At 44.1% G+C, this 19300-nt stretch overlaps 1 protein-coding gene across 3 annotated transcripts in view; it reads right to left on the bottom strand.

Moving 5' to 3' along the window:
• Window positions 1-19300, bottom strand: part of DOCK8 (dedicator of cytokinesis 8) — a 245233-nt gene that overhangs the window by 88899 nt on the left and 137034 nt on the right. For all 3 annotated transcript variants that reach the window (XM_055144883.1, XM_055144873.1, XM_055144887.1), the window contains 5 exons: window positions 7932-8049; window positions 6486-6556; window positions 4686-4824; window positions 3905-4006; window positions 728-823 (listed from right to left, as the gene is read on the bottom strand). In XM_055144883.1, coding sequence (XP_055000858.1) covers window positions 728-823; window positions 3905-4006; window positions 4686-4824; window positions 6486-6556; window positions 7932-8049 — 526 coding nt within the window. The remainder of the gene's footprint in view (window positions 1-727; window positions 824-3904; window positions 4007-4685; window positions 4825-6485; window positions 6557-7931; window positions 8050-19300) is intronic.

A 19300-nucleotide genomic window follows, 5' to 3' on the forward strand; every position in this document is an offset into this window, starting at 1 on the left:
CACACACACAAGAAGAAAAATATAAACATGTATATGCGCTTATAAACTTTTTTTCCACAACAAATGAGGAAAATAAAAAGTTTTGGACTCTGACATGTTCTGTAAGAAGATGCCAACACACAGGGAAACACACCACCAAGAAGCAGGGTCTGAGCAGATATAAAATTCAGACTATGGCAGGAAAAGGACGGGGAAAAGAATGTTTTCTAAATAATGCTGGATAGGGCCTGAATGAGAAGGTTAGGGCATCTGCCTTGCATGAGGCTGACCTGGGTTCGACCCCAGCATCCCATAAGGCCCTCAAGCGCCCTAGAATAATTTCTGAGTGTAGAGCCCCGAGAAAATCCTGAGCACCCGCTGGTGTGATCCAAAACCAAACCAAAACAAAAAACACACAAAAACAAACAAATGAGCCTTCCCCCAAATGCTGGTAAGTGGGAAATAGCAAATAGGAAAGGGTCAGTGAAGCCCTCCGCAAAATTTCTCAGTCAGTGTGAGTGCTGACTTCCTCCCTTCGCTCAGTCTTCTCATTTAAACAACAAATAACATCTGAAATGGCTTTTATCACCCACATGCACTGAAGCTAATTTTCGATTTAAGCACACACAAAGCTTTTCATTGATCTTTGACAGAGCGGTCCTGAGCATTCTGTGGCCGCCCCCCACCCCCACCATCTTCCTCATTAGCCTTCCAGCGCTGATTTGCTGTTGACCTTGATGTGCCTTACCTGGGTGTGAACAGAAGAAACAGCTTGTACTTCAATATTAAATACTCCCTTATGTCCTTCAGCCCACTTAACTGGAGGGTTCTGTAAAGGGACTTTCTGTGTTAAAAAAAAAATACAAAACAATTTGCAATTCAATCCTTTTTTCTGATTACTAATAAGCAGAGTGAAGACTGTAAATGTCAGGGTTATACAAATATGATAACGCCCTAGAAAAATGACATAACTCGCCTCGAAGTTAAGCTGCTCTGGATTCAAGCTGAATTCTGCATCAGTCTCATTAAAAAATTGACTTTGGCAATTCAATTAAACTCTTGGGCATTTGCTCTCTCATGCTGAAAGGAGGGGTCTGAGCTAAGTGGCCTGTCTTCTAAGTTACCACTCAGCACTGATAACTGTTGATCTAGGACTAAAATAAAGTATTATGTTGAGTTCACAATTTCTCTATTACTCAGGAACTTTGGGATAAAGTATAGACTTTTTATAAGACATGAAATGCTAATGCCCTGGAGGACCTGCAATTATTCCCCTTTCCACAAATTATTTTCAAGTAGCCATCCTTCTAGGCTTTTGCTTTAATTATCTAAAATCTCTTTTAAACCATTTACATATGCTCTGTGGGCTGGGGCGATAGCACAGCTTGTCGGGCATTTGTCTTGCACACAGCTGACCTGGGTTTGATTCTTCCGCCCCTTTCGGAGAGCCCAGCAAGCTACCGAGAGTATCCTGCCCTCACGGCAGAGCCTGGCAAGCTACCCGTGTGTATTCGACATGCCAAAAACAGTAACAACAAGTCTCACAATGGAGATGTTACTGGTGCCCGCTCGAGCAAATCGATGAGCAACGGACTGACAGTGACAGTGACAGGGATATATGTTCTGTACACCAGAAAGGCCATTTCTTGCCTAACTTCCCATTGCAATTATATTTCTCTACAGACATTACAGAACACTGAGTGAGAAAAGCCACATGTGCATGTGAATTTTGCATTTTAGTGAGTGGAAGCATGCTGTATTTCTATGAGTAAGATGCTTGAACTGGGCGAAGACCATTGGAAACTATGTGAGACAAATCACACAACACACTTAGGCCCAAAGCTGGCTCTGGGCCACAGATAAGTTTGGTAGTCCAATGGTAGAAACTTTTGAAACTGGCATTCTTCAGTGTTACTTATCTAACTCCAGGGGACAATGGTGTTTGCCATTTAGTGCTGTTCACTAAAAGTATGATGTTGCGGAATGTCATACATGAATTAAAAATGTCCTAATAGCCATGCTGCAAAAGTAAATTGGGGCCAGAGAGATAGTACGAAGGGTAAGGTAACCCACACATGGCTGAAACAGGTTCAACACCCAGTACCACACTCCCACCAGGAGTGAGCCCTGAGCACCACCATGTGTAGCCCTACAACCACCACTCAAAAAAATTTAAATTAAAAAGAAATATATGATAGTGATTTTAATTTGATTTAACTCAATGTAGTTAAATCATTAAGGGATTATTAAATTATTATAAAAAGTATTAAATTATTGAGAATCATTATGCAATCAAGATAAAAAAAGTTTTTGAGATTTTTTTTAAAAATTCCTTTTCCTTACTTAATTTTTGAAGTCCAGTTTGTACTTACAGCCCATCTTGGTGTAGTCTAGACACATAGCCGAAAGCAGCTAGCAGCAGCTATACTGGACAGTCCAGGTCTAAAGGGCATTTGGGCAGGCTGAGAGCATATTGATAAAGATAATTTCAGACAAACAGAAAAGGGAATTGCTGTTTACTTAAGCACCAGCGTTGTTGCTTGACATTATTTTCTCATTTGATGCTCACAGCAATATTCTAGACAGACAATGGCCAGTTTCATCTTTGTGTTTTAAGCGAGTTGAAGCAAATTTTCTATGTTCACAGTTAGGAAGAGGCCACATCTGGCTTTTGGGTTTGAGGCTGGTCTGTCTACAAAGCCTAGAGTCTGCAACTTTAGTTAAGATGTTAATTGGACATTTTCTGAAATTAGCACGTGCCGCTTGGTGATAAAAGGTGGTTTTGGGAGCTGCCAAAGCTGTGTGTCCAAATCATAAGTTGCAATCAGGGGATATCTGTGAGCAAACTCAGGTTGCGTTTACATGATTTTGTACAGTTTTTATCTAAAGCCAGGCATTACTTATAGCCCCGGGCCAAGGAAGCTTGTCTTTCTAGGAAAAATCAGGATAATGAAGAAAAACAAAGTCTTCTGGGAGAGTAGGAGAAAGGTATAGTCTGATAGCAGGTAAAACATGTATAAATCAAATGCAATACCTGGGATTTGCTTCAGGTTAGTACTGACAGACATGATCCTCTGCCAGTCAAACCGAGAAGCTGAGAAATTGGTGCTGGTGTGGGAGGAATGGGTAGGCCAGGGGGTCGCTCTCAGTAGGCAGGGTAACAGAGCGAGTGGGCAGAGGCGTGCAGAAACGGAGAGGAAAGAACACTGGCAGGGGAATCCCCGGAGGAATGGGCCCCTGCTAGCCACCAGAGCATGAGCACTGATGCAACAGGGCAGCTGCTGGGCTCTGACCTCTTCTCCTCATCTAACTGGAGTCCAGGAATCGATTTCCCTCCCTGTCGTCTTCATTATTTGCGGTATGGGGGTCCTTTTGTGGCGGGTAATACAGAATAATGCTGCTGCGGAGGCAGGATTGTTTTCCAAGCAATCTGAACTGCTGGTGGCTATTGAAGGAGGTTCCACCACCAGTTTGCTCTCCACGCCCACAGAAACCTTGTGTTCTCCAAAAGTCTCCTGCAATGATGGCTGATAATTGCTCCCCAAGGCATGCCGAGCAGGTCAGGGAGATGGTTCAGGGTCATGGGTCAAGCTTTGCATATACAAGGGTCTGAGTTCCATCCTCAGCACTACACGCCCCCTAGCACTGCTGGATGTAGACCTGAAGGCTCTTGAGCACTGTTAGGGTTTCCCTGGTGGCCCCAGTACTGCAGTGCCAGGACGAATATTGAACTGTCCATCCTGGTTGGCCAAGTACTGATGGGAGTGGTCCCCAGACCCTTTTGGCATTGCTTGGGAGTCCACGCATGCCCCAAAATATATCTTAAACATCGTCAGTTATATTGAAGGGAACGGCAAGTGGTTCTGACGAGTTGGCTAAGGCCTGGGTTGGTCAGGAAGCCATCGATGGCCAACTTAGTGGTTACCTCTGCAGAATGCATGGAATAGTTGACTGGCAGCTTTTCCAGGGCAACTGGGAGGCAGTAGGATCCAGTTTGAAGACGTTCATTTAAGAGAATTGGCAGCCACTGAAACAGATGATGTAAAGAACAAAGTGGTATTTATTACAGCATATAATTCTGACAGTTTATCTAGCTCACAATAATCAAATGCAACTAAACGATGATTAGATATTGACCAGGGTTCTTTTTGGCAATAATTTCTGTCAAGTTCTTTGCATTTCAAATTCACTTAGCGTCCCTGAGATGGTAGTATCAATGATTTACTGTGTTCAGAGCCGAAGAAGTAGCACTGTTCTAGTAGCCAATGTTTATGTGTGTCATACCACCACTGTTTATTTTACATTTTGTGTTTATTAAAAATTGAACTTTTCCCCCTTTGGCATTAAAAAAGAGTGTTATTAAGTGAAGCATAGATATGAGATTTGGAAACGATGGCCATTGCAATAAAAAGCAAAGAAAAAACACAAAAATAAAACAAAAATATTAAAGCACAATTTTTTAAAAATAAATGAATGAGGATCCTTTCAATATCAGTGTCTAACTTTCTATTCCTAAAATTTATCATTTGCTACTAAGACATCTCTGCTCTTTGCTGTAGAGCACAGCAAAAACACTGGCACATTTTGCTACTTCTAACAAAGACAACAAAAAAGTCAAGTGAACAGAATTTCAGTTGTTTATCTCTGCAGGGTCCTTGGCTGCACCAACCACAGCTGTGTGAATTGGCAAGTTGAAAAAGACTCACAGAATATCCCAGGAGACTCTCCACCGAGGCGCCTTGCTTTTGCTGACAGCTGATATGATAGAAGGTGAACAGGAGGTGGTGGTTCACGGTGAGCTTTGCAGGGAGCTTGATTTTCACTTCTTCATAAAAGTCCGGGGACCTGTTTCAAAAGTACAAATACCTTTAGTAAGAATGACTGATTCTCTGACTACATGTTCCAACGTCACAGACCTTTGGCTCTCTACCCTGGCTCCTGGTTGATGTTTTGCTTTTCAATTGACACCATTCTGTTCCTCAGCTGGGAGTCCTTGAGACCAAGCCATGACACCCACTTACATAAGACTGCTCACAAACTAAGGCTTTTGGGGGGGGTGAGACTGGGGGAAGCAAACCAACCAACCTGTATCCAGTGGAAAAATCCAACAACTTACGTAAAAATGGGAGAGAGTTCAGAGTCCTGCAGTGACCTGGTTCTCTCCTGCTACCCCCAAACAGGAAGAGGCACATCACTAGTGTTCATCAAGAGATTTTACTTACTCAATTTATTACTTATTTGGATATTTGAACAAAGCACAGCGGTGCTCAGGGTGGCCGCTGGTACCCTCTGGAGGGGCATAAGCAGTGCCAGGGATCAGATGGGGATCAATTACATACAAGGCAAGTGACTTCCCTCCTATCGTTCCCACCTCATCATCAACATATCTTAGAATAAAAAATAAACTTCATTGATTTAGGAGTAGAGATTATATAGAAATTTATGAAGGAAATGAGGTAGGAAGGAAAAGAAATCTGATTCTGATGAATTATAAAGTCCCAGCCCAGCTATCAAGGGCTGGACATAGTATGTTGCTTATTTGATCCTTATTCCCACCCAGATAAGTAGGTTCAGAGAATAATAAACCAGTCAAGAATCACATCCATATCTGTCTGGTGGAGTGCTCTTCCCTACCTGTGAAACGTAAATAACAGATAACACATTAGTCTATGACTTAATTTCCCACATATTAATGAGTCTTCCAGGAACAAGGAGATGGCTCACATGTCAAAGGCCTGGAGCATATGTTTCGCAAGAAGGAGGCCTGGGATTGACCCCTGGCAACACATGGTCCCCTGTGCAGCACTGGGAAGACCTCTAAGTATCATGCAAGGAGATAGCTGGGAACACAGCTGGGAGTAACCCCTAAGCCAACCAAACAAACATAAAGACCCAAGAATGCATCTTCCATTTCTCCTTTGGTCAGCTTAAACTTTCTTAAAGTGGTCACTGGAGCAGGGATGGAATGGTGTCAAGAAGAGAAGTGACAGAACCGAAGAGCTAGATTCAGTTTCCGGCCCCGCTGAGCAACTCAAAACAAGTTAGGAAACTTGTTTCTTAACAAGAGAAAACTTCTCCATTATCTGTAAAATTTTAGTAAAGTTTAAAAATTATTAGATTCATTTTGTTGTTGTTATTTGGTTTTGGAGGGTCACAGCCAGTGGTGTACTTGGGGTTTATTCCTGGTTCTGCATTCAGGGATCACTGTTAGGGCTCAGAAGACCAAATGTGGTGCCTGGGATTGAACTTGGGTTGGCCGCGTGCAGGCAAGCACCTCAACCGCTGTCTGTTTATTACTCCAGCCCCCAGTAGATTCTTAAATATGTTCTTTATTCCAGAATTGGTAAATGGCAAAAAATTTTCTCCAACATAGAATCATGAAACTGGCAAAAATGATAGTCCCTGAGCTATAAAAGCTATTGGGGGAAATCACTTAGGGGATTCAGAAATACCAAGAGATACTAAAATAATTTTAGCATGTACTTCAAACTCTAAAATATACTTACTTATTATGGTACGTAACAGCTGTGTACACTTCTTGCAGAAATTCAGGCCCACTGGATTTTCCAAAGATGACCTTTTAACCAATACAGAAAGGATCAAATTCACATTGGTGTCTGGATGGACGAAATCAACTTTCATCAGCCCAATAGGATTGCTTGCTCTCAGAGAACTGGTGAGTTCTACAACTGGACCAAGTGCACAGATGCAAAAGAACTGGGTAGGAAGGGTAAACTGAGGTTCCAATGGGCTAAATTAGTGACAAAGGGCCCCAGGTTTGTGACAATGGAAGCCCAGGGTTCTCTCTACTCCATTTTTACCAAAGTCCACATTGCAGGGGAGAGTCATACGTGGTTTGGCTTTCAGTAAAGGTCCCTGGTTTTTCTCCTTAAGTCACAGACCTGGTTGCTTAGATGGTGACAACCTTCACTGGCCTGTGCACATGCTTTTGCTCTTTAGATAAAGAAACTTCCAGCCTCCACCAGCTCCAAAGGTGCATAACTTAATAAGTGGGCTCACCATTGGGCAAAGATAAAAGGCCCTTTCCACTGCTCACAGCCATGTCCAGGTGAGGCCACAGGGCTGGGAAAGTGGAGAATAGGCTGGAGTTAGCCCTCACGTGCCCTGCTAGGCACCTTGGTGCACTTAGGGTCTGCATAGTGCTCCAGGCAGCACTGGTGGGTGTGCCAGGGACAGGACTGAGAAGATTAGGAGAGGATTTCGTTCTCATCATCATTGCAAGAGGGTCCCATAGGGAGGATGGGCACTGGGAGGATGGTTTGCCAAGCCAACTGCTTAGATATCTGGAGAATGGAATTACTGAGAGAAATCTCTTCAACACAAAGATATCTTAGCTGCCCACTCTGACTTTCAGAACTCATAAGTGCCAACTGTCCATCTCAGTTGGAAGCTGACGGTCATACAATGTGAGTTCCAGAATTTTTGGAGTCCATGAAAAGCACTACTTTACTTGTTCTTTGATTTATATACTACTTTTCAGGATGAAGATCCATTACTAACTGGTATTGAGATGGTGTGTCACCTTCTTGCAGAAATTCAGGCCCACTTCAGATTTACGTGCAGATGTGGCACTGCATTGTATATCTGCAAATCCAGCAAACAAGGCTGACTTGTGGGCATAGGAAGGCTTCTCATTTCCTGTGTTGTTCGAGAGGTGTGGGAAGACTTTATTATATTCTCCACTCCTCTAAAACTAGCTGTATCTCTAGATTTCACGGCTCACAACACAGTAAGTTAGAAAAAAGACTTTCGATTGAGACTGAATCTGTTCACCATCAGTCCCCTGGGGCCACTACTGGCCTCACCACAAAGGCCTGTGCACATGCGGGGCAGTGGAGAGATGCTGATAAGCCCTAGATCTGATTCATGTGAACTGACAAAGGAAGTTTGGTCTAGGCTGGTTTGAGGCAAATGTTTCCTTCCCTCTTTACCGGCATTGCGCTGCTAGCATCCTCTCCACACATAAACTGGATCTTGATTGTAATGTTTCGGGCAGATGCTAGTTTGTTAGCAAAGTTCAGCCTTTGTGGGTAGACATAGAGAAGATTTCTGGAAGACAAAAAATGAAAAGTCAATGAATAAGGTCGTTTATTTAGCCAAGTTGTCCAGTGACTGTTGCCACTGCTCTCTATGGTGATTTGGTCAGGAAAAAGCTGTCTTTTCAGGAGAAAATTATTTTGTTTTTGAGAATTGAGTGAGTCACTGTTGATTTTTCCTTTTCAGTTGTGGTCTTCTGACAATGACCAACAACACTGTTCTGTTTGCTGCTTATAAAGATGTGTCTGCAAGAGAGAATGTCTTGATATCTTAAAGGTAATATATATATATTTTGAGACAACATCTAGATAGCAAAAAAGGTTTAGTTTATTTATTTATTTATTGGTCACACCCAGCGATGCTCAGGGGTTACTCTTGGCTCTTCACTCAGGAATTACTCCTGTAGGTGCTTGGGGACCATATGGGGTGCCAGGAATTGAATCTGGGTTGGCCGCATGCAAGGCAAAACGCCCTACCTGCTATGCTATAGCTCCGGCCCAAGCTTGGTTTATTTTTTTAAAAATTCACAATCATAGATGATGGCCTCAATTCTTCTCTTTTACTATCCCTCGACTGTAATTTCCACATCTAAATGTCATGGCATTTGGGTATTAATTTAGCTTTTCTTTCTTATCTACTGCGAGAGTTCAAACTTCCAAGTCTAACTAGCTGAAGAACAAAGACATAACAGCAATATGAATAATACGTCCCTTCATTCAACAATGATAAGACAGAGAGGGACTAGACTATCATTTTGTAAATCTTGCCCTTTCTACTTGTAGTGAATTCCAGTAAAAAGTATGCCATAGGGCAGAGATTTTTAGCTGATGTCTTTGATTCACCGACTTATCTACAGCAGCTAGAATCAAGCCAGAAAAGAGTGACTGCAAATGCTGGAAAGAGGGGATCGAGGTTAAGGCACACGCCTTACATGTGGCTAACCAGGCTCATTATTGGAACAAACATACTTATTTCAGATAGTGTCACAAAACCTTTAGTTTTACACTAGATATTCAAGTAAGGCTCACTCAGCTAGCCTGATGGCCCTGGAAAACCACATAATGATCCAGAGTTTAGCCCAGACTGTTCTGTTCACACACTATCAAGTGTGTGAGGAAGATCAGGTACTGGTGGGAAAGATGGGGGTAAACCAAGATAAACAACATAATGTGTGTTCTGGATTTTAGGGCAGAGAGAGCTCTCCTCCTTCTCCCAAGTGTTTAGACTGCAGAACTCAGTTAAATGACTGATTCTTTCATGGAGCAGTCCGTAAGTTTGATATGCTGAGCAATGTCACCAGAGTCTCCTAACATGAGTGCTCCCTGGAAACAGGGGGTTAGTGCTGGAGCAGGTCTGAATCCCTGCGTCTTGTGCTGTCCTCTGAACGCCTCTGCACTGAGGTATCGTTACTCTGACAGAGCAGCAACTGCCACACACAGGCCCTCTCCCCTGGTGCCTCTGGGTCGGACTTTACCTGACTATCACCCAGTCCTTTGATTAGGATCTATTTTATTTTTAAATTTTTTTAATTGTAAGTTTCGAGAAAAATGTGTGGGGGCACTGAAGAAAGGGAGAATGGGAGAACAGAGAAACAGGAACCGGCCCCAGGCTAGTTAGTATCAGTTTCTTTCTCCATCCTTCCTGGTGTAGTCCGATCTCTCCCTTAAGGCACAATTGTAGTCATAGTTTTGGTCATAGTCCCAGTCACCATAGTTCCATCATCCAAGTCTCCTCGCAGATCTCAGAGTCCTCTCCCTCGTTATATCTTTTTCCTCATCTCTTCACAGTCTCCTCTCCTTATAGTCCTCATATTCTTGTCCTCAAAGTCCCAAAGTCTCAGTTGTCTTCCTCCTCTCTTTCCCCTTACAGCATACTTAGATAGGAACCATGAAGGGTGGGGTGCACATAGGTGGGGTTGAACATTGTCATAACAACAAACAGAGGCACAGCCACTCCTTCAGGGAAAGTTCTAGGAGATTAACTCAAGGACAAAAATCTCATCTGAGGGTTCAGCACTCCAGATTACCAGGAGATGCGCTCAAGGGTGGGACTGCATCCAGAGTATATTACTTTCTCCTTTCCTTCAGCTAGTAATCCATTTAAACAATCACAGTAAATTTACTTCTTATAATATTTCTAATAATTTTGTATAAATGCAGTAAGAGATATAATAAGTTTAAAGGTTGGATCTTCCTGGGAACATCTTGTTATATATTCCAGACTATAGTCCTCAGGCCAGGTTAGTCTCTTCTAAGCCCAACGGGGTCCTTATTCAGTCACTTCTCTTTGGGTCATGACAGAGTTTGTCCATGACAATGCTCCTAACTTACTCTACTTCTTATGGCACTTAGCTTGTTCCCTTTCTGATGCCAGGGTAGCTTACATCTTGCCCCGGGTCCATTCAGTCCGTTCATCGGTTCATTGCTTCTGGCGGTTTAGGAAGTGAAGGCAACTGAGGCTTAAATCAAGTAAATATGATGAATGCCCAGGAGTAAATATTATTTGGGAGTCAAATAACTCCCATGTTACAAAGCATAGCATGAACTGTCTTCCTGTGTCTATACAAAAAGGACATTGCCAAACCATGCAAGTGACATAAAGAGAAGAGAAAAGCAATATAGGTTTATTAGTGCTTGATAAAATCGGGTGTGCCTCAGGGGCACTGTTGTGGGAGTAACTCAATAAACCTAGACTCCCTGCGGGAGGAGCGAGGACAACCCAACATTATCCGACATTTAATTAATTTAATAATTTGTTTTTGGGGCCACATCCGGTGGTGTTCGGGGGTTACTCCTGGTTCTACACTTAGGCATCACTCCTGATGGCATTCGGGGAACCATATGGGATGCTGGGGATCAAACCCCTGGTTGGCTGCAAGCAAGGCAAATGCCATACCACTGTACCATTGCCCCAGAGATCTTTTATAGGGTCACAATTGGCTGTACATGGTCCACTGCACAGGCCAATTCCCACAATCAAGGGAAAAAGAAATGTGCAGATTTCAGGAAAAGAAAACAAATTAAAATGACCTAACAGTGAGACTATCAAATGTGCTTCAAATGCCCATGAGTGGGTAGATGACCTCCCCAGAAAGGTTAAGTGTCAGGGCATTGCACCGAGTGAGGGATGAACACAGAATTCTGGGTGTGCAGGCCTCAGTGTCTAAAGAAGAGAAGCCTCAGGCCCCAGAGCAGTGATCACTGTGTGAAACAGCCACAGAACCGCCACGGACACGGTCCAGTGGTTTCCGAGCTACTTCCTGACTGTCTTCGAAGTTTTTTTTTCCAAATTATGTTTTAAAAACTGGCACTCTAACATCTTAGTAGACCCTCAGACAATGGCTTAATGTCCCCATGGTTTGATAGAACAAGTTTCATAAATTTCCTTTTACTGAAGTATCTTTTGATAATTCCATTAGCCATTAAGTTGTAACAAGCCATATAAAATAAATCCCTGCTAGTGGGAGTAGGTTTGAGGAGTGGTTGGGAAACTGGAGACAGTGGTAGAGGGAAGGTCACATGGTGGCGGGATTAGGGTTGGCATATTGAAATGCCTGTAACAAATGCATCATGAGCAACTATAAACCATGGTGTTTAAATAAAGTGGAAAGCAATGAGAACAAATTAGTCTATTGAAGTAAAATTACCAGGGTACCAATGTTGGTATATTTTAGGGGCACCCCGCACCCACTGCCAAATAACCTTCCACCACAGTCTACAAGAATCCTGCTGTTGAACTGAGAGCCAGTCCTCAGTCAGGCAGATCCAGTGGCTCCTCAGCTGCTGGCAGGAACGATATTGGACTGGACGTAGCAGTGGTGGGGTGCAGGGATGGAGCGGGACACAGAGCCTGTCATCTCCCTCACCTCTCCCACCAGTAAATTTTTACCGAGCTGTCTGCTGTTAGCTCCTGCTGCCATTCCCACCTTGGGGTTTTTGTCCCTGCAGCTCCCCGATCTGGAAGAGAATCCTTTTGTCAAAGTGACAATCCCCTCTCCTCCCCTGGGTTTCAGCTGAGTCCTACCAACCTTTTTGGGGGAGAGCCAGGGGGTGGGTGAGGGCAGGTCACACCCGGTGGTCCTCAGGGCTTACTCCTGGTTTTAAGCTCAGGGCTCACTCCTGGTGGACCATACGTGGTGCCGGGGATTGAGCTTGGGTCGGCTGAGGCAAGAGCCTTAGCCATGAGCCAGTGCTGTCTCCCTGACACTTTGGCATTTGCTTTAATGGACCCATGCTGCCCTTCCTCAACACACTCTTTCAGAATCATATGATTATTTAACATACAAATACCATTCAAGTTATATATGATTATGAAAATCATATGACTCACATGTATTCAATCTTGAATAGTTATCACAACAGAAAAGTACAGGAAATAAGAAAACAACCATCCAATACTTCACTGCACTGAGGAAAATCACTGCTAAGACAAGTGGATTTTTTTCACTGTTTTTCTTTTATACATAAAACATTTTCTCATGCTTTACATATCATGATTAATCTTGCTTATGTCATTTAAAGTTCATTTATGACCATTTTCCCAATATGAATACTCTTAATTTCATAGAATGGCTATATGATATTCCTCTATGTTTATTCATATTCATATGTTATGAATGTGCCATTATTTATACTTGCCTCCAAAAATAAGGATTGAGGTTATTTTCCTTTCTTTTCAGTTACAAAGTGGTAATATACCTATTATATATCTTGGGCCTTTGCAATGCAGTATATTTTTAGAAGAATCTTTTAAGGTTCTCTATAGTTCAGTTTCTTCATTTCAGAATTAATTAAAAAGACACCAATCGACCTTTCTTTATGTTGGGCTTGAGGAAATAATGAGCCAGAGTTTGTGAAAGTGCTTTGAAGTAGTTGGATGAAAGAAGCTGTGTAAATCACGACAGTACTCGTCCAGACAGACAGGATAAGCAAGGTAGTTATCACCACATGCCTCTCCTACACCCAGGCCACTGCCTACCTGTCCCCCAATATAATCAACCATTTCACAACTGCCCCCCTGGGGGTCACTGACCTTGTACAAAAATCATCATCACTGTGGACATTCAGTGTCCTGAGTGGTACTAAACAGAATTTCCAGTTAGAAGGAAACATCAAGAACAATCAATCCAATAGCACTTTCTTTCAGAAACAGATGGCAAAGGAACTTAAATGACTGTCAAAATTTTTTTTAAGAAGATGTATTTCTCAAAATCATCCTATTTCTTTCTTTTTTTTTTTTTTTTGGTTTTTGGGTCACACCTGGTGATGCACAGGGGTTACTCCTGGCTCTGCACTCAGGAATTACTTCTGGCGGTGCTCAGGGGACCATATGGGATGCTGGGATTTGAACCCGGGTCGGCTGCGTGCAAGCCAAATGCCCTACCCGCTATGCTATCACTCCAGCCCCAATCATCCTATTTCTTATTGACAAACTTGCAAAGTAATATTTTTAAAATATGCATACAAGGCAGGAGAGATGGTGCGGTGGGTGAGCCACTAGTCTTACATGCAGCTGACTATGGCTCAATCCCCAGCACCACATACAGCCCCCAGGCTCCTCCAGGAGTGATCCCTGAGCACAGAGCCAGGAGGAAGTCCTGAGCACAACAGAGTGTGGCCCCTAACTCAAAAAATAGAAAATTGTGTATAAATAGAAAGGCCCGTAGCTTTTCAACTCCCTGGCTCTGCACCTGACCCCTGACCCCATACTACATTCCATGTAGTATGTATGTGTGAGGTCCTGGGTCTGATCTCCAGCACTCTGATCACCAAAAAGAGAAAAGTAAGGAAGTTTTAAAATATGACTACAAGAAAACATTACAATAGCTGAAACTTGCCACAAGCGTGTGGGGACAAAGAGCAGTTAGGGTAGAGAAGAGACCAGTATGACAGTAGCAGTCAGAAATGACCGCTCTGGGCAGCAACGGAGTGCCGAGAGTAAGTAAAGGGGTATACATGATGACCTTTCAGTGTCTGTGTTGCAAACCACAATATCCAAAGGGACAGAGAGGGAGAGAGATAGAGAGATAGAGAGATAGAGAGAGAGACAGAGACAGAGAGACAGAGAGACAGAGAGAGAGACAGAGAGAGAGAGGGAGAGAGAGAGAGACAGAGAGAGACAGAGAGACAGAGAGAGACAGAGAAAGAGAGAGAGAGAGAGAGGGAGAGAGAGAGAGACAGAGACAGAGAAGGACAGAGAGAAGAACAGAGAAGACAGAAGAGAGAGAGAGTCCCTGCTACTGAAGCAGGGCTGGAGGGCACCACAGGGAAAGGGGACCTTGGTGGTGGGAAATGTACACTGGTGAAGAGACAGGTGCTGCAACATTATATAACTGAAACCCAATCATCAGCAACCTTGTAACTGTGTATCTCATTCAATAGACAAACAAACAAAACCACTAACATTGTCCATGGGATGGAAGATCTGCAGGCCCCCTAAGCTACAGAACCCAAACCAGGTGGGAGTGATTATGAATAAACTGATAAATAGGCTCATATATTTCACATGTGATAAATGAAGAGCCTCATACTCGCTAAAGCAAACGAAGACTTGTGTTATCCAATGGTTTCTTTTTCCTTTTGGCTTCTGGGCCACACTCTTCAGCGCTCAGGGGTTATACTAGGCTCTGTGCTGAGCAGAGACCCCTAGTCAGGGGTCAGGTGCAGAGCCAGGGAGTTGAACCAGGGCAGTGGCTGCCGTAACAGTAACAGCATGCATGGCTAGTGTCCCACCCCTGGTACTATTTCTCTGGCTCCTATCTAATGCTTTTGACAGATTATCCCACAATCAAACCAGGGATTTCTTACTATGGCAAATGTATTTTGAAAGCTACTTTAGCAACTGCAGGACCAGTGTTTGCATGGACAAAAGATGTTTCCTTCCAACGGCTGCATCACAGCCCAGAGCAGACAGTCGGGATTCATTAAGAACTTCGTTCAGAGCCACTTTAGATGGTTTTCCTTGACTACCAGTTGTTTGGAAGTTCCAAACTCTTCCCACTGAGCCAGCCAAAGCTTCTGAATCACGTGTAACTGTCATGACCACACTGTGATAGAGCAGCTCACCTAGGAAGTTAGAGAACTTGCAGAATCTGGGGATTCCGGGACCAAAAGGTGACCCAACTGGTCCCAATTCTTTTTTTCCTTAAGACCCATTTTTTTTCTCTTGCTGGAAACAGGTTAATGCAAAGGACTTTAAAATCTTTCAAAGCCGCAATGCTTCCACCTACTCTCCATATCCCATGCAAATAAACAAAGAGAAAACTCTGTGCCTGCTACTTAGTCCCAAGAAAACATTGCTGTTCTCTCCACGGTTTAGACTGGAGCCCTGGAGCAGATTAGCCACCTGTTTAGACAACAGGATCCTTTGGAGGGCCTGGGGACAGTTCGGTCAGACAGCATTTACCTCACTGGCATGTGGTCAGGAGTTGGATTCCCGGCACCTCCCCTCGTGCCAAGCGTGAGCCTTCTGTCCCTGGCATCACACATGAAAGACCAGGATGGGCATCGAAACTCATGCGTGTGGTCTCCAGCGAGCACCACAATGAAAGTGCAAGCAATGGGACAACCCTCCCGGGAACACCACAACCACACCTACAACCCAGGACATCACAACAACAACAAAATACACTTTCACACCACCTTCTACACTCAGGATATTTTACTTACAGGGTCTCAGGATTCCCAGAGAGCTAAAGGATTGACTATAGTTGTTTCACATTCAACTGTCCTTGATGCTTTGTGTTTCTCTCTGAAAGTGAGTTAAATGACTGCGCACAGCATAATGTTAATGACAAGGATATATACATGTGAGAGGACTCAAAAATTAAACATGTAATGGTAAGGGTGGAAAAAAAAAGATTCAGGGAGATGAAAAGAGTAAAACTGGTGTGGAAGTGCAAACAGAGCCTATTTTGATTTTCTCTGTTATTTTATTGTAGCACCTTGCCAGGGGTCACTCCTGGGCACAGAGCCAGGAACAGCCCTGTGCACTGCTGGGTATGGCCCGACCCCCACCCGCCACCCCAAATACTGATTTTTGTGGCCTGGGTTATCCCTACTCTTTTGAATATCAGTACAACTGACTGCCCCCTTCTCAATTTAAGTTGATTTTATACCAGGAATGACGAAACTTCTCTGGAAACCTGTGTTTAATGGCCCTTACAGACTAAGATAATGGGTGGCGGAAGTTCTTTGTAAGACTGCAAACTATCCTACAAATGAAAGGGGGCAAATCAATTTTCTTATGTATAGTAAAAATACTGGAGTTAAGTTGAAAATGTAATGAAGTGCTCTGCAAGCTACAAAATATGTTACAAATGAAGGAGCTCTTCCAATTAGAACAATGTGAAACAGTTTTACACATTTTAAAATCAAAACCTGTGTTCGGGTGCTCTTGTGATCACCGCAAAAGCCAGGATAATCACAGAAATGTAGCCCGCAGACAAGGACAGAGCACTCCGGATGGATGGAAGAGGATGAAGGCAAAAAACTCACCCACAGGGAAAACCCATGGCAGAGCAGCCGGCTGTGACTGGGAAATTATTTCTAAGCTGTGGAGCTTTGCTCTGGGGAAAGGTGGGGGCAGGGGTTCTCCAAACACACTCACCCCACAGTCTTATTATAATTGTAATTCTGGAAAGAGAGGCAAGAAACACACAGGGATCAGAACCAGCAGCAGCACCAGGTGCTGACCTCTGACAACTCTCCTGCTGAGTGCCATATTGGATTCCCTGGTGTCTCAGTAAGAGCCACCAGCAAGGGCCATCTGTGGTGACCTCTTGCAATCCTGCTGATGAATACAATACTGACACTGGAACAGTCTTCAGTAATGACAGACCCCGAGGGCAAATTCCAAGCTGAGCGCCATGGCCCCAAGCTAATAGTTTAGCTAATGGCTGCCAGCACTGTCTGTAGCACTGTCATCCAGTTGTTCATCGATTTGCTCGAGCAGGCAGCAGTAACGTCTCCATTGTGAGATTTGTTGTTACAGTTTTTGGCATATCGAATATACCATGGGTAGCTTGCCAGGCTCTGCCATGCGGGTGGGATACTTGGTAGCTTGCTGGGCTCTCTGAGAGGGGCAGAGGAGTCAAACCCGGGTCGGCAGCGTGCAAGGCAAACGCCCTACCTGCTGTGCTATTGCACCAGTCCATGGCTGCCAGATATTTGCTTAAACCTAATCTAACCCAGTTCCTCCCAATGTATCCGAGCCTTAGAGACGGTGCCCGCACCATCAGAATGCAGAATGTGCTCTGCAAACCTCCCAAAGCACAGCCAGTGGAGGCCGGCGGTCTGCATCTGACAAAGGGCTAATACCTAAGATACACAAGATTTCATAAAACTCAATAACAATGTCTTTGTTAGTCAAGATTGCGTGGCTTCTGTGCTACCTCCCATCCTATCTTCTGTGCTACTGCCAGGATGTCAGTGTTTTAGAGTTTGGATATGTCGCTCTAGAAAACTCAGAATATTGGGGCTGGAGCAATAGCACAGCGGGTAGGGCGTTTGCCTTGCACGCGGCCGACCCGGGTTCGATTCCCAGCATTCCATATGGTCCCCTGAGCACCACCAGGAGTGATTCCTGAGTGCAAAGCCAGGAGTACCCCTGTGCATCGCCAGGTTTGACTCAAAAAGCAAAAAATAAATAAATAAATAAATAAACCCAGAATATTTAACCAGGCTGTCCAGCCAGAGGGCACGGGGCCTTGTTAGATACAATAGTTTTTTTTTTTTTTTTAAGTTTTCTTCTATGGAAATATCTTCTCATCATTCCATTAGCCACTTAGTGGTAATAAGCAATATACAATAAATTACTGTGGGCCAGCAGGGAGGGGAGGCTTGAGGGGTGGTTGGGAAAATGAAGACAGTGGTGGTGGGTGTTGGAACATCAAATGCCTGAAACAAATTATCACAAACAACTTTGAAAACATTGTCTGCCATGGAGGCAGAGGGAGGGTGTGAAAGGGGGGTATATTGGGGATATTGGTGGTAGGGAATGTGAGCTGGTGGAGGGATGGGTGTTTGATCATTGTGTGAGTGTAACCCAAACATGAAAGCTTGTAACAATGATTCAGTAAAATTCTGTAACGGTGATTCAACAATTTTCTGTAGCACTGTTGTCCCTTTGTTCATCAACTTGCTCGAGCGGGCACCAGTAACGTCTCCATTGTGAGACTTGTTGTTACTGTTTTTGGAATATCGAATATGCCACAGGTAGCTTGCCAGGCTCTGCTGTGCGGGTGGGATACTCTCAGTAGCTTGCCGGGATCTCCGAGAGGGATGGAGGAATTGAACCCGGGTCGGCCGTTTGCCTTGCCTTGATTCAATAAAACTATATATAAGAAAAAGCATGGTGTTTATATAAAGCAGGGAAAATAATAATAAAAGAACAAACTCGAACCCATTAACAATGGAAGAAGAGCTGAACAGATACTTCTACAAAGAAGACACACAGATGGATGGCCAACAGGCACACGAGAAATGCTCATCAGTGATAATTAAACAGCAAAGAGACAGGACTGGAGCCATAGCACAGAAGGTAGGGCATTTGCCTTGCACGAGGCAAACCCGGGTTTGATTCCCAACATCCCATATGGTCCCCCAAGTACTGCCAAAAGTAATTCCTGAGTGCAGAGCCAGGAGTAACCCCTGTGCATCGCCGGGTGTGACCCAAAAAGCAAAAAAACAAACCCACAACAACAGCAAAGAGACACCAGCTCACACCACTGACAATGATCCAGGCCCCAAAATTGAAAGACAATTCCGCCATATCTCATTCAGTACCACCATGAGGAGATCACATCAAAATGGTCCCAGGAGACTGATGTCTTCCCCTGGAACTACTTAAAGTTTAATCAGGCAGAGCACAGAACCCACGCTGGGGCAGAAGCCGCCACGGAACAGACCCCAGCAGAGGAGACAATCAGCATACCTGGGTGCTAGAGAAATCAAAGGTGCGCTGGCGCCCCCTGCTGGCTACCATCTCCCGCCCTGGGGAAAACACCAGCTGCCAACTCAAATAAGCAGGCACCAGTGTCGTCCCCTTCACAGGCCAATATCAAGAGCATCTCCTGAGTGAGCTCCACCGTGTGCTAAACATTTTTATTATATATTATGACCCAGAGGGAAAAACAGCATGAATCTCTGCAACACTCACTGAGTTTGCAGTCAGGTGGGTGGGGGCTGTGTGCAAGGGAGAGACAGCACCTGCTAATTGTAGAGACTTTACATTTCACACGGCCCGTTCGCAGGACAGTCTCTTT

Source organism: Sorex araneus, chromosome 1, assembly GCF_027595985.1.
Source record: "Sorex araneus isolate mSorAra2 chromosome 1, mSorAra2.pri, whole genome shotgun sequence".
In the NCBI taxonomy this organism is placed as follows: domain Eukaryota; kingdom Metazoa; phylum Chordata; class Mammalia; order Eulipotyphla; family Soricidae; genus Sorex; species Sorex araneus.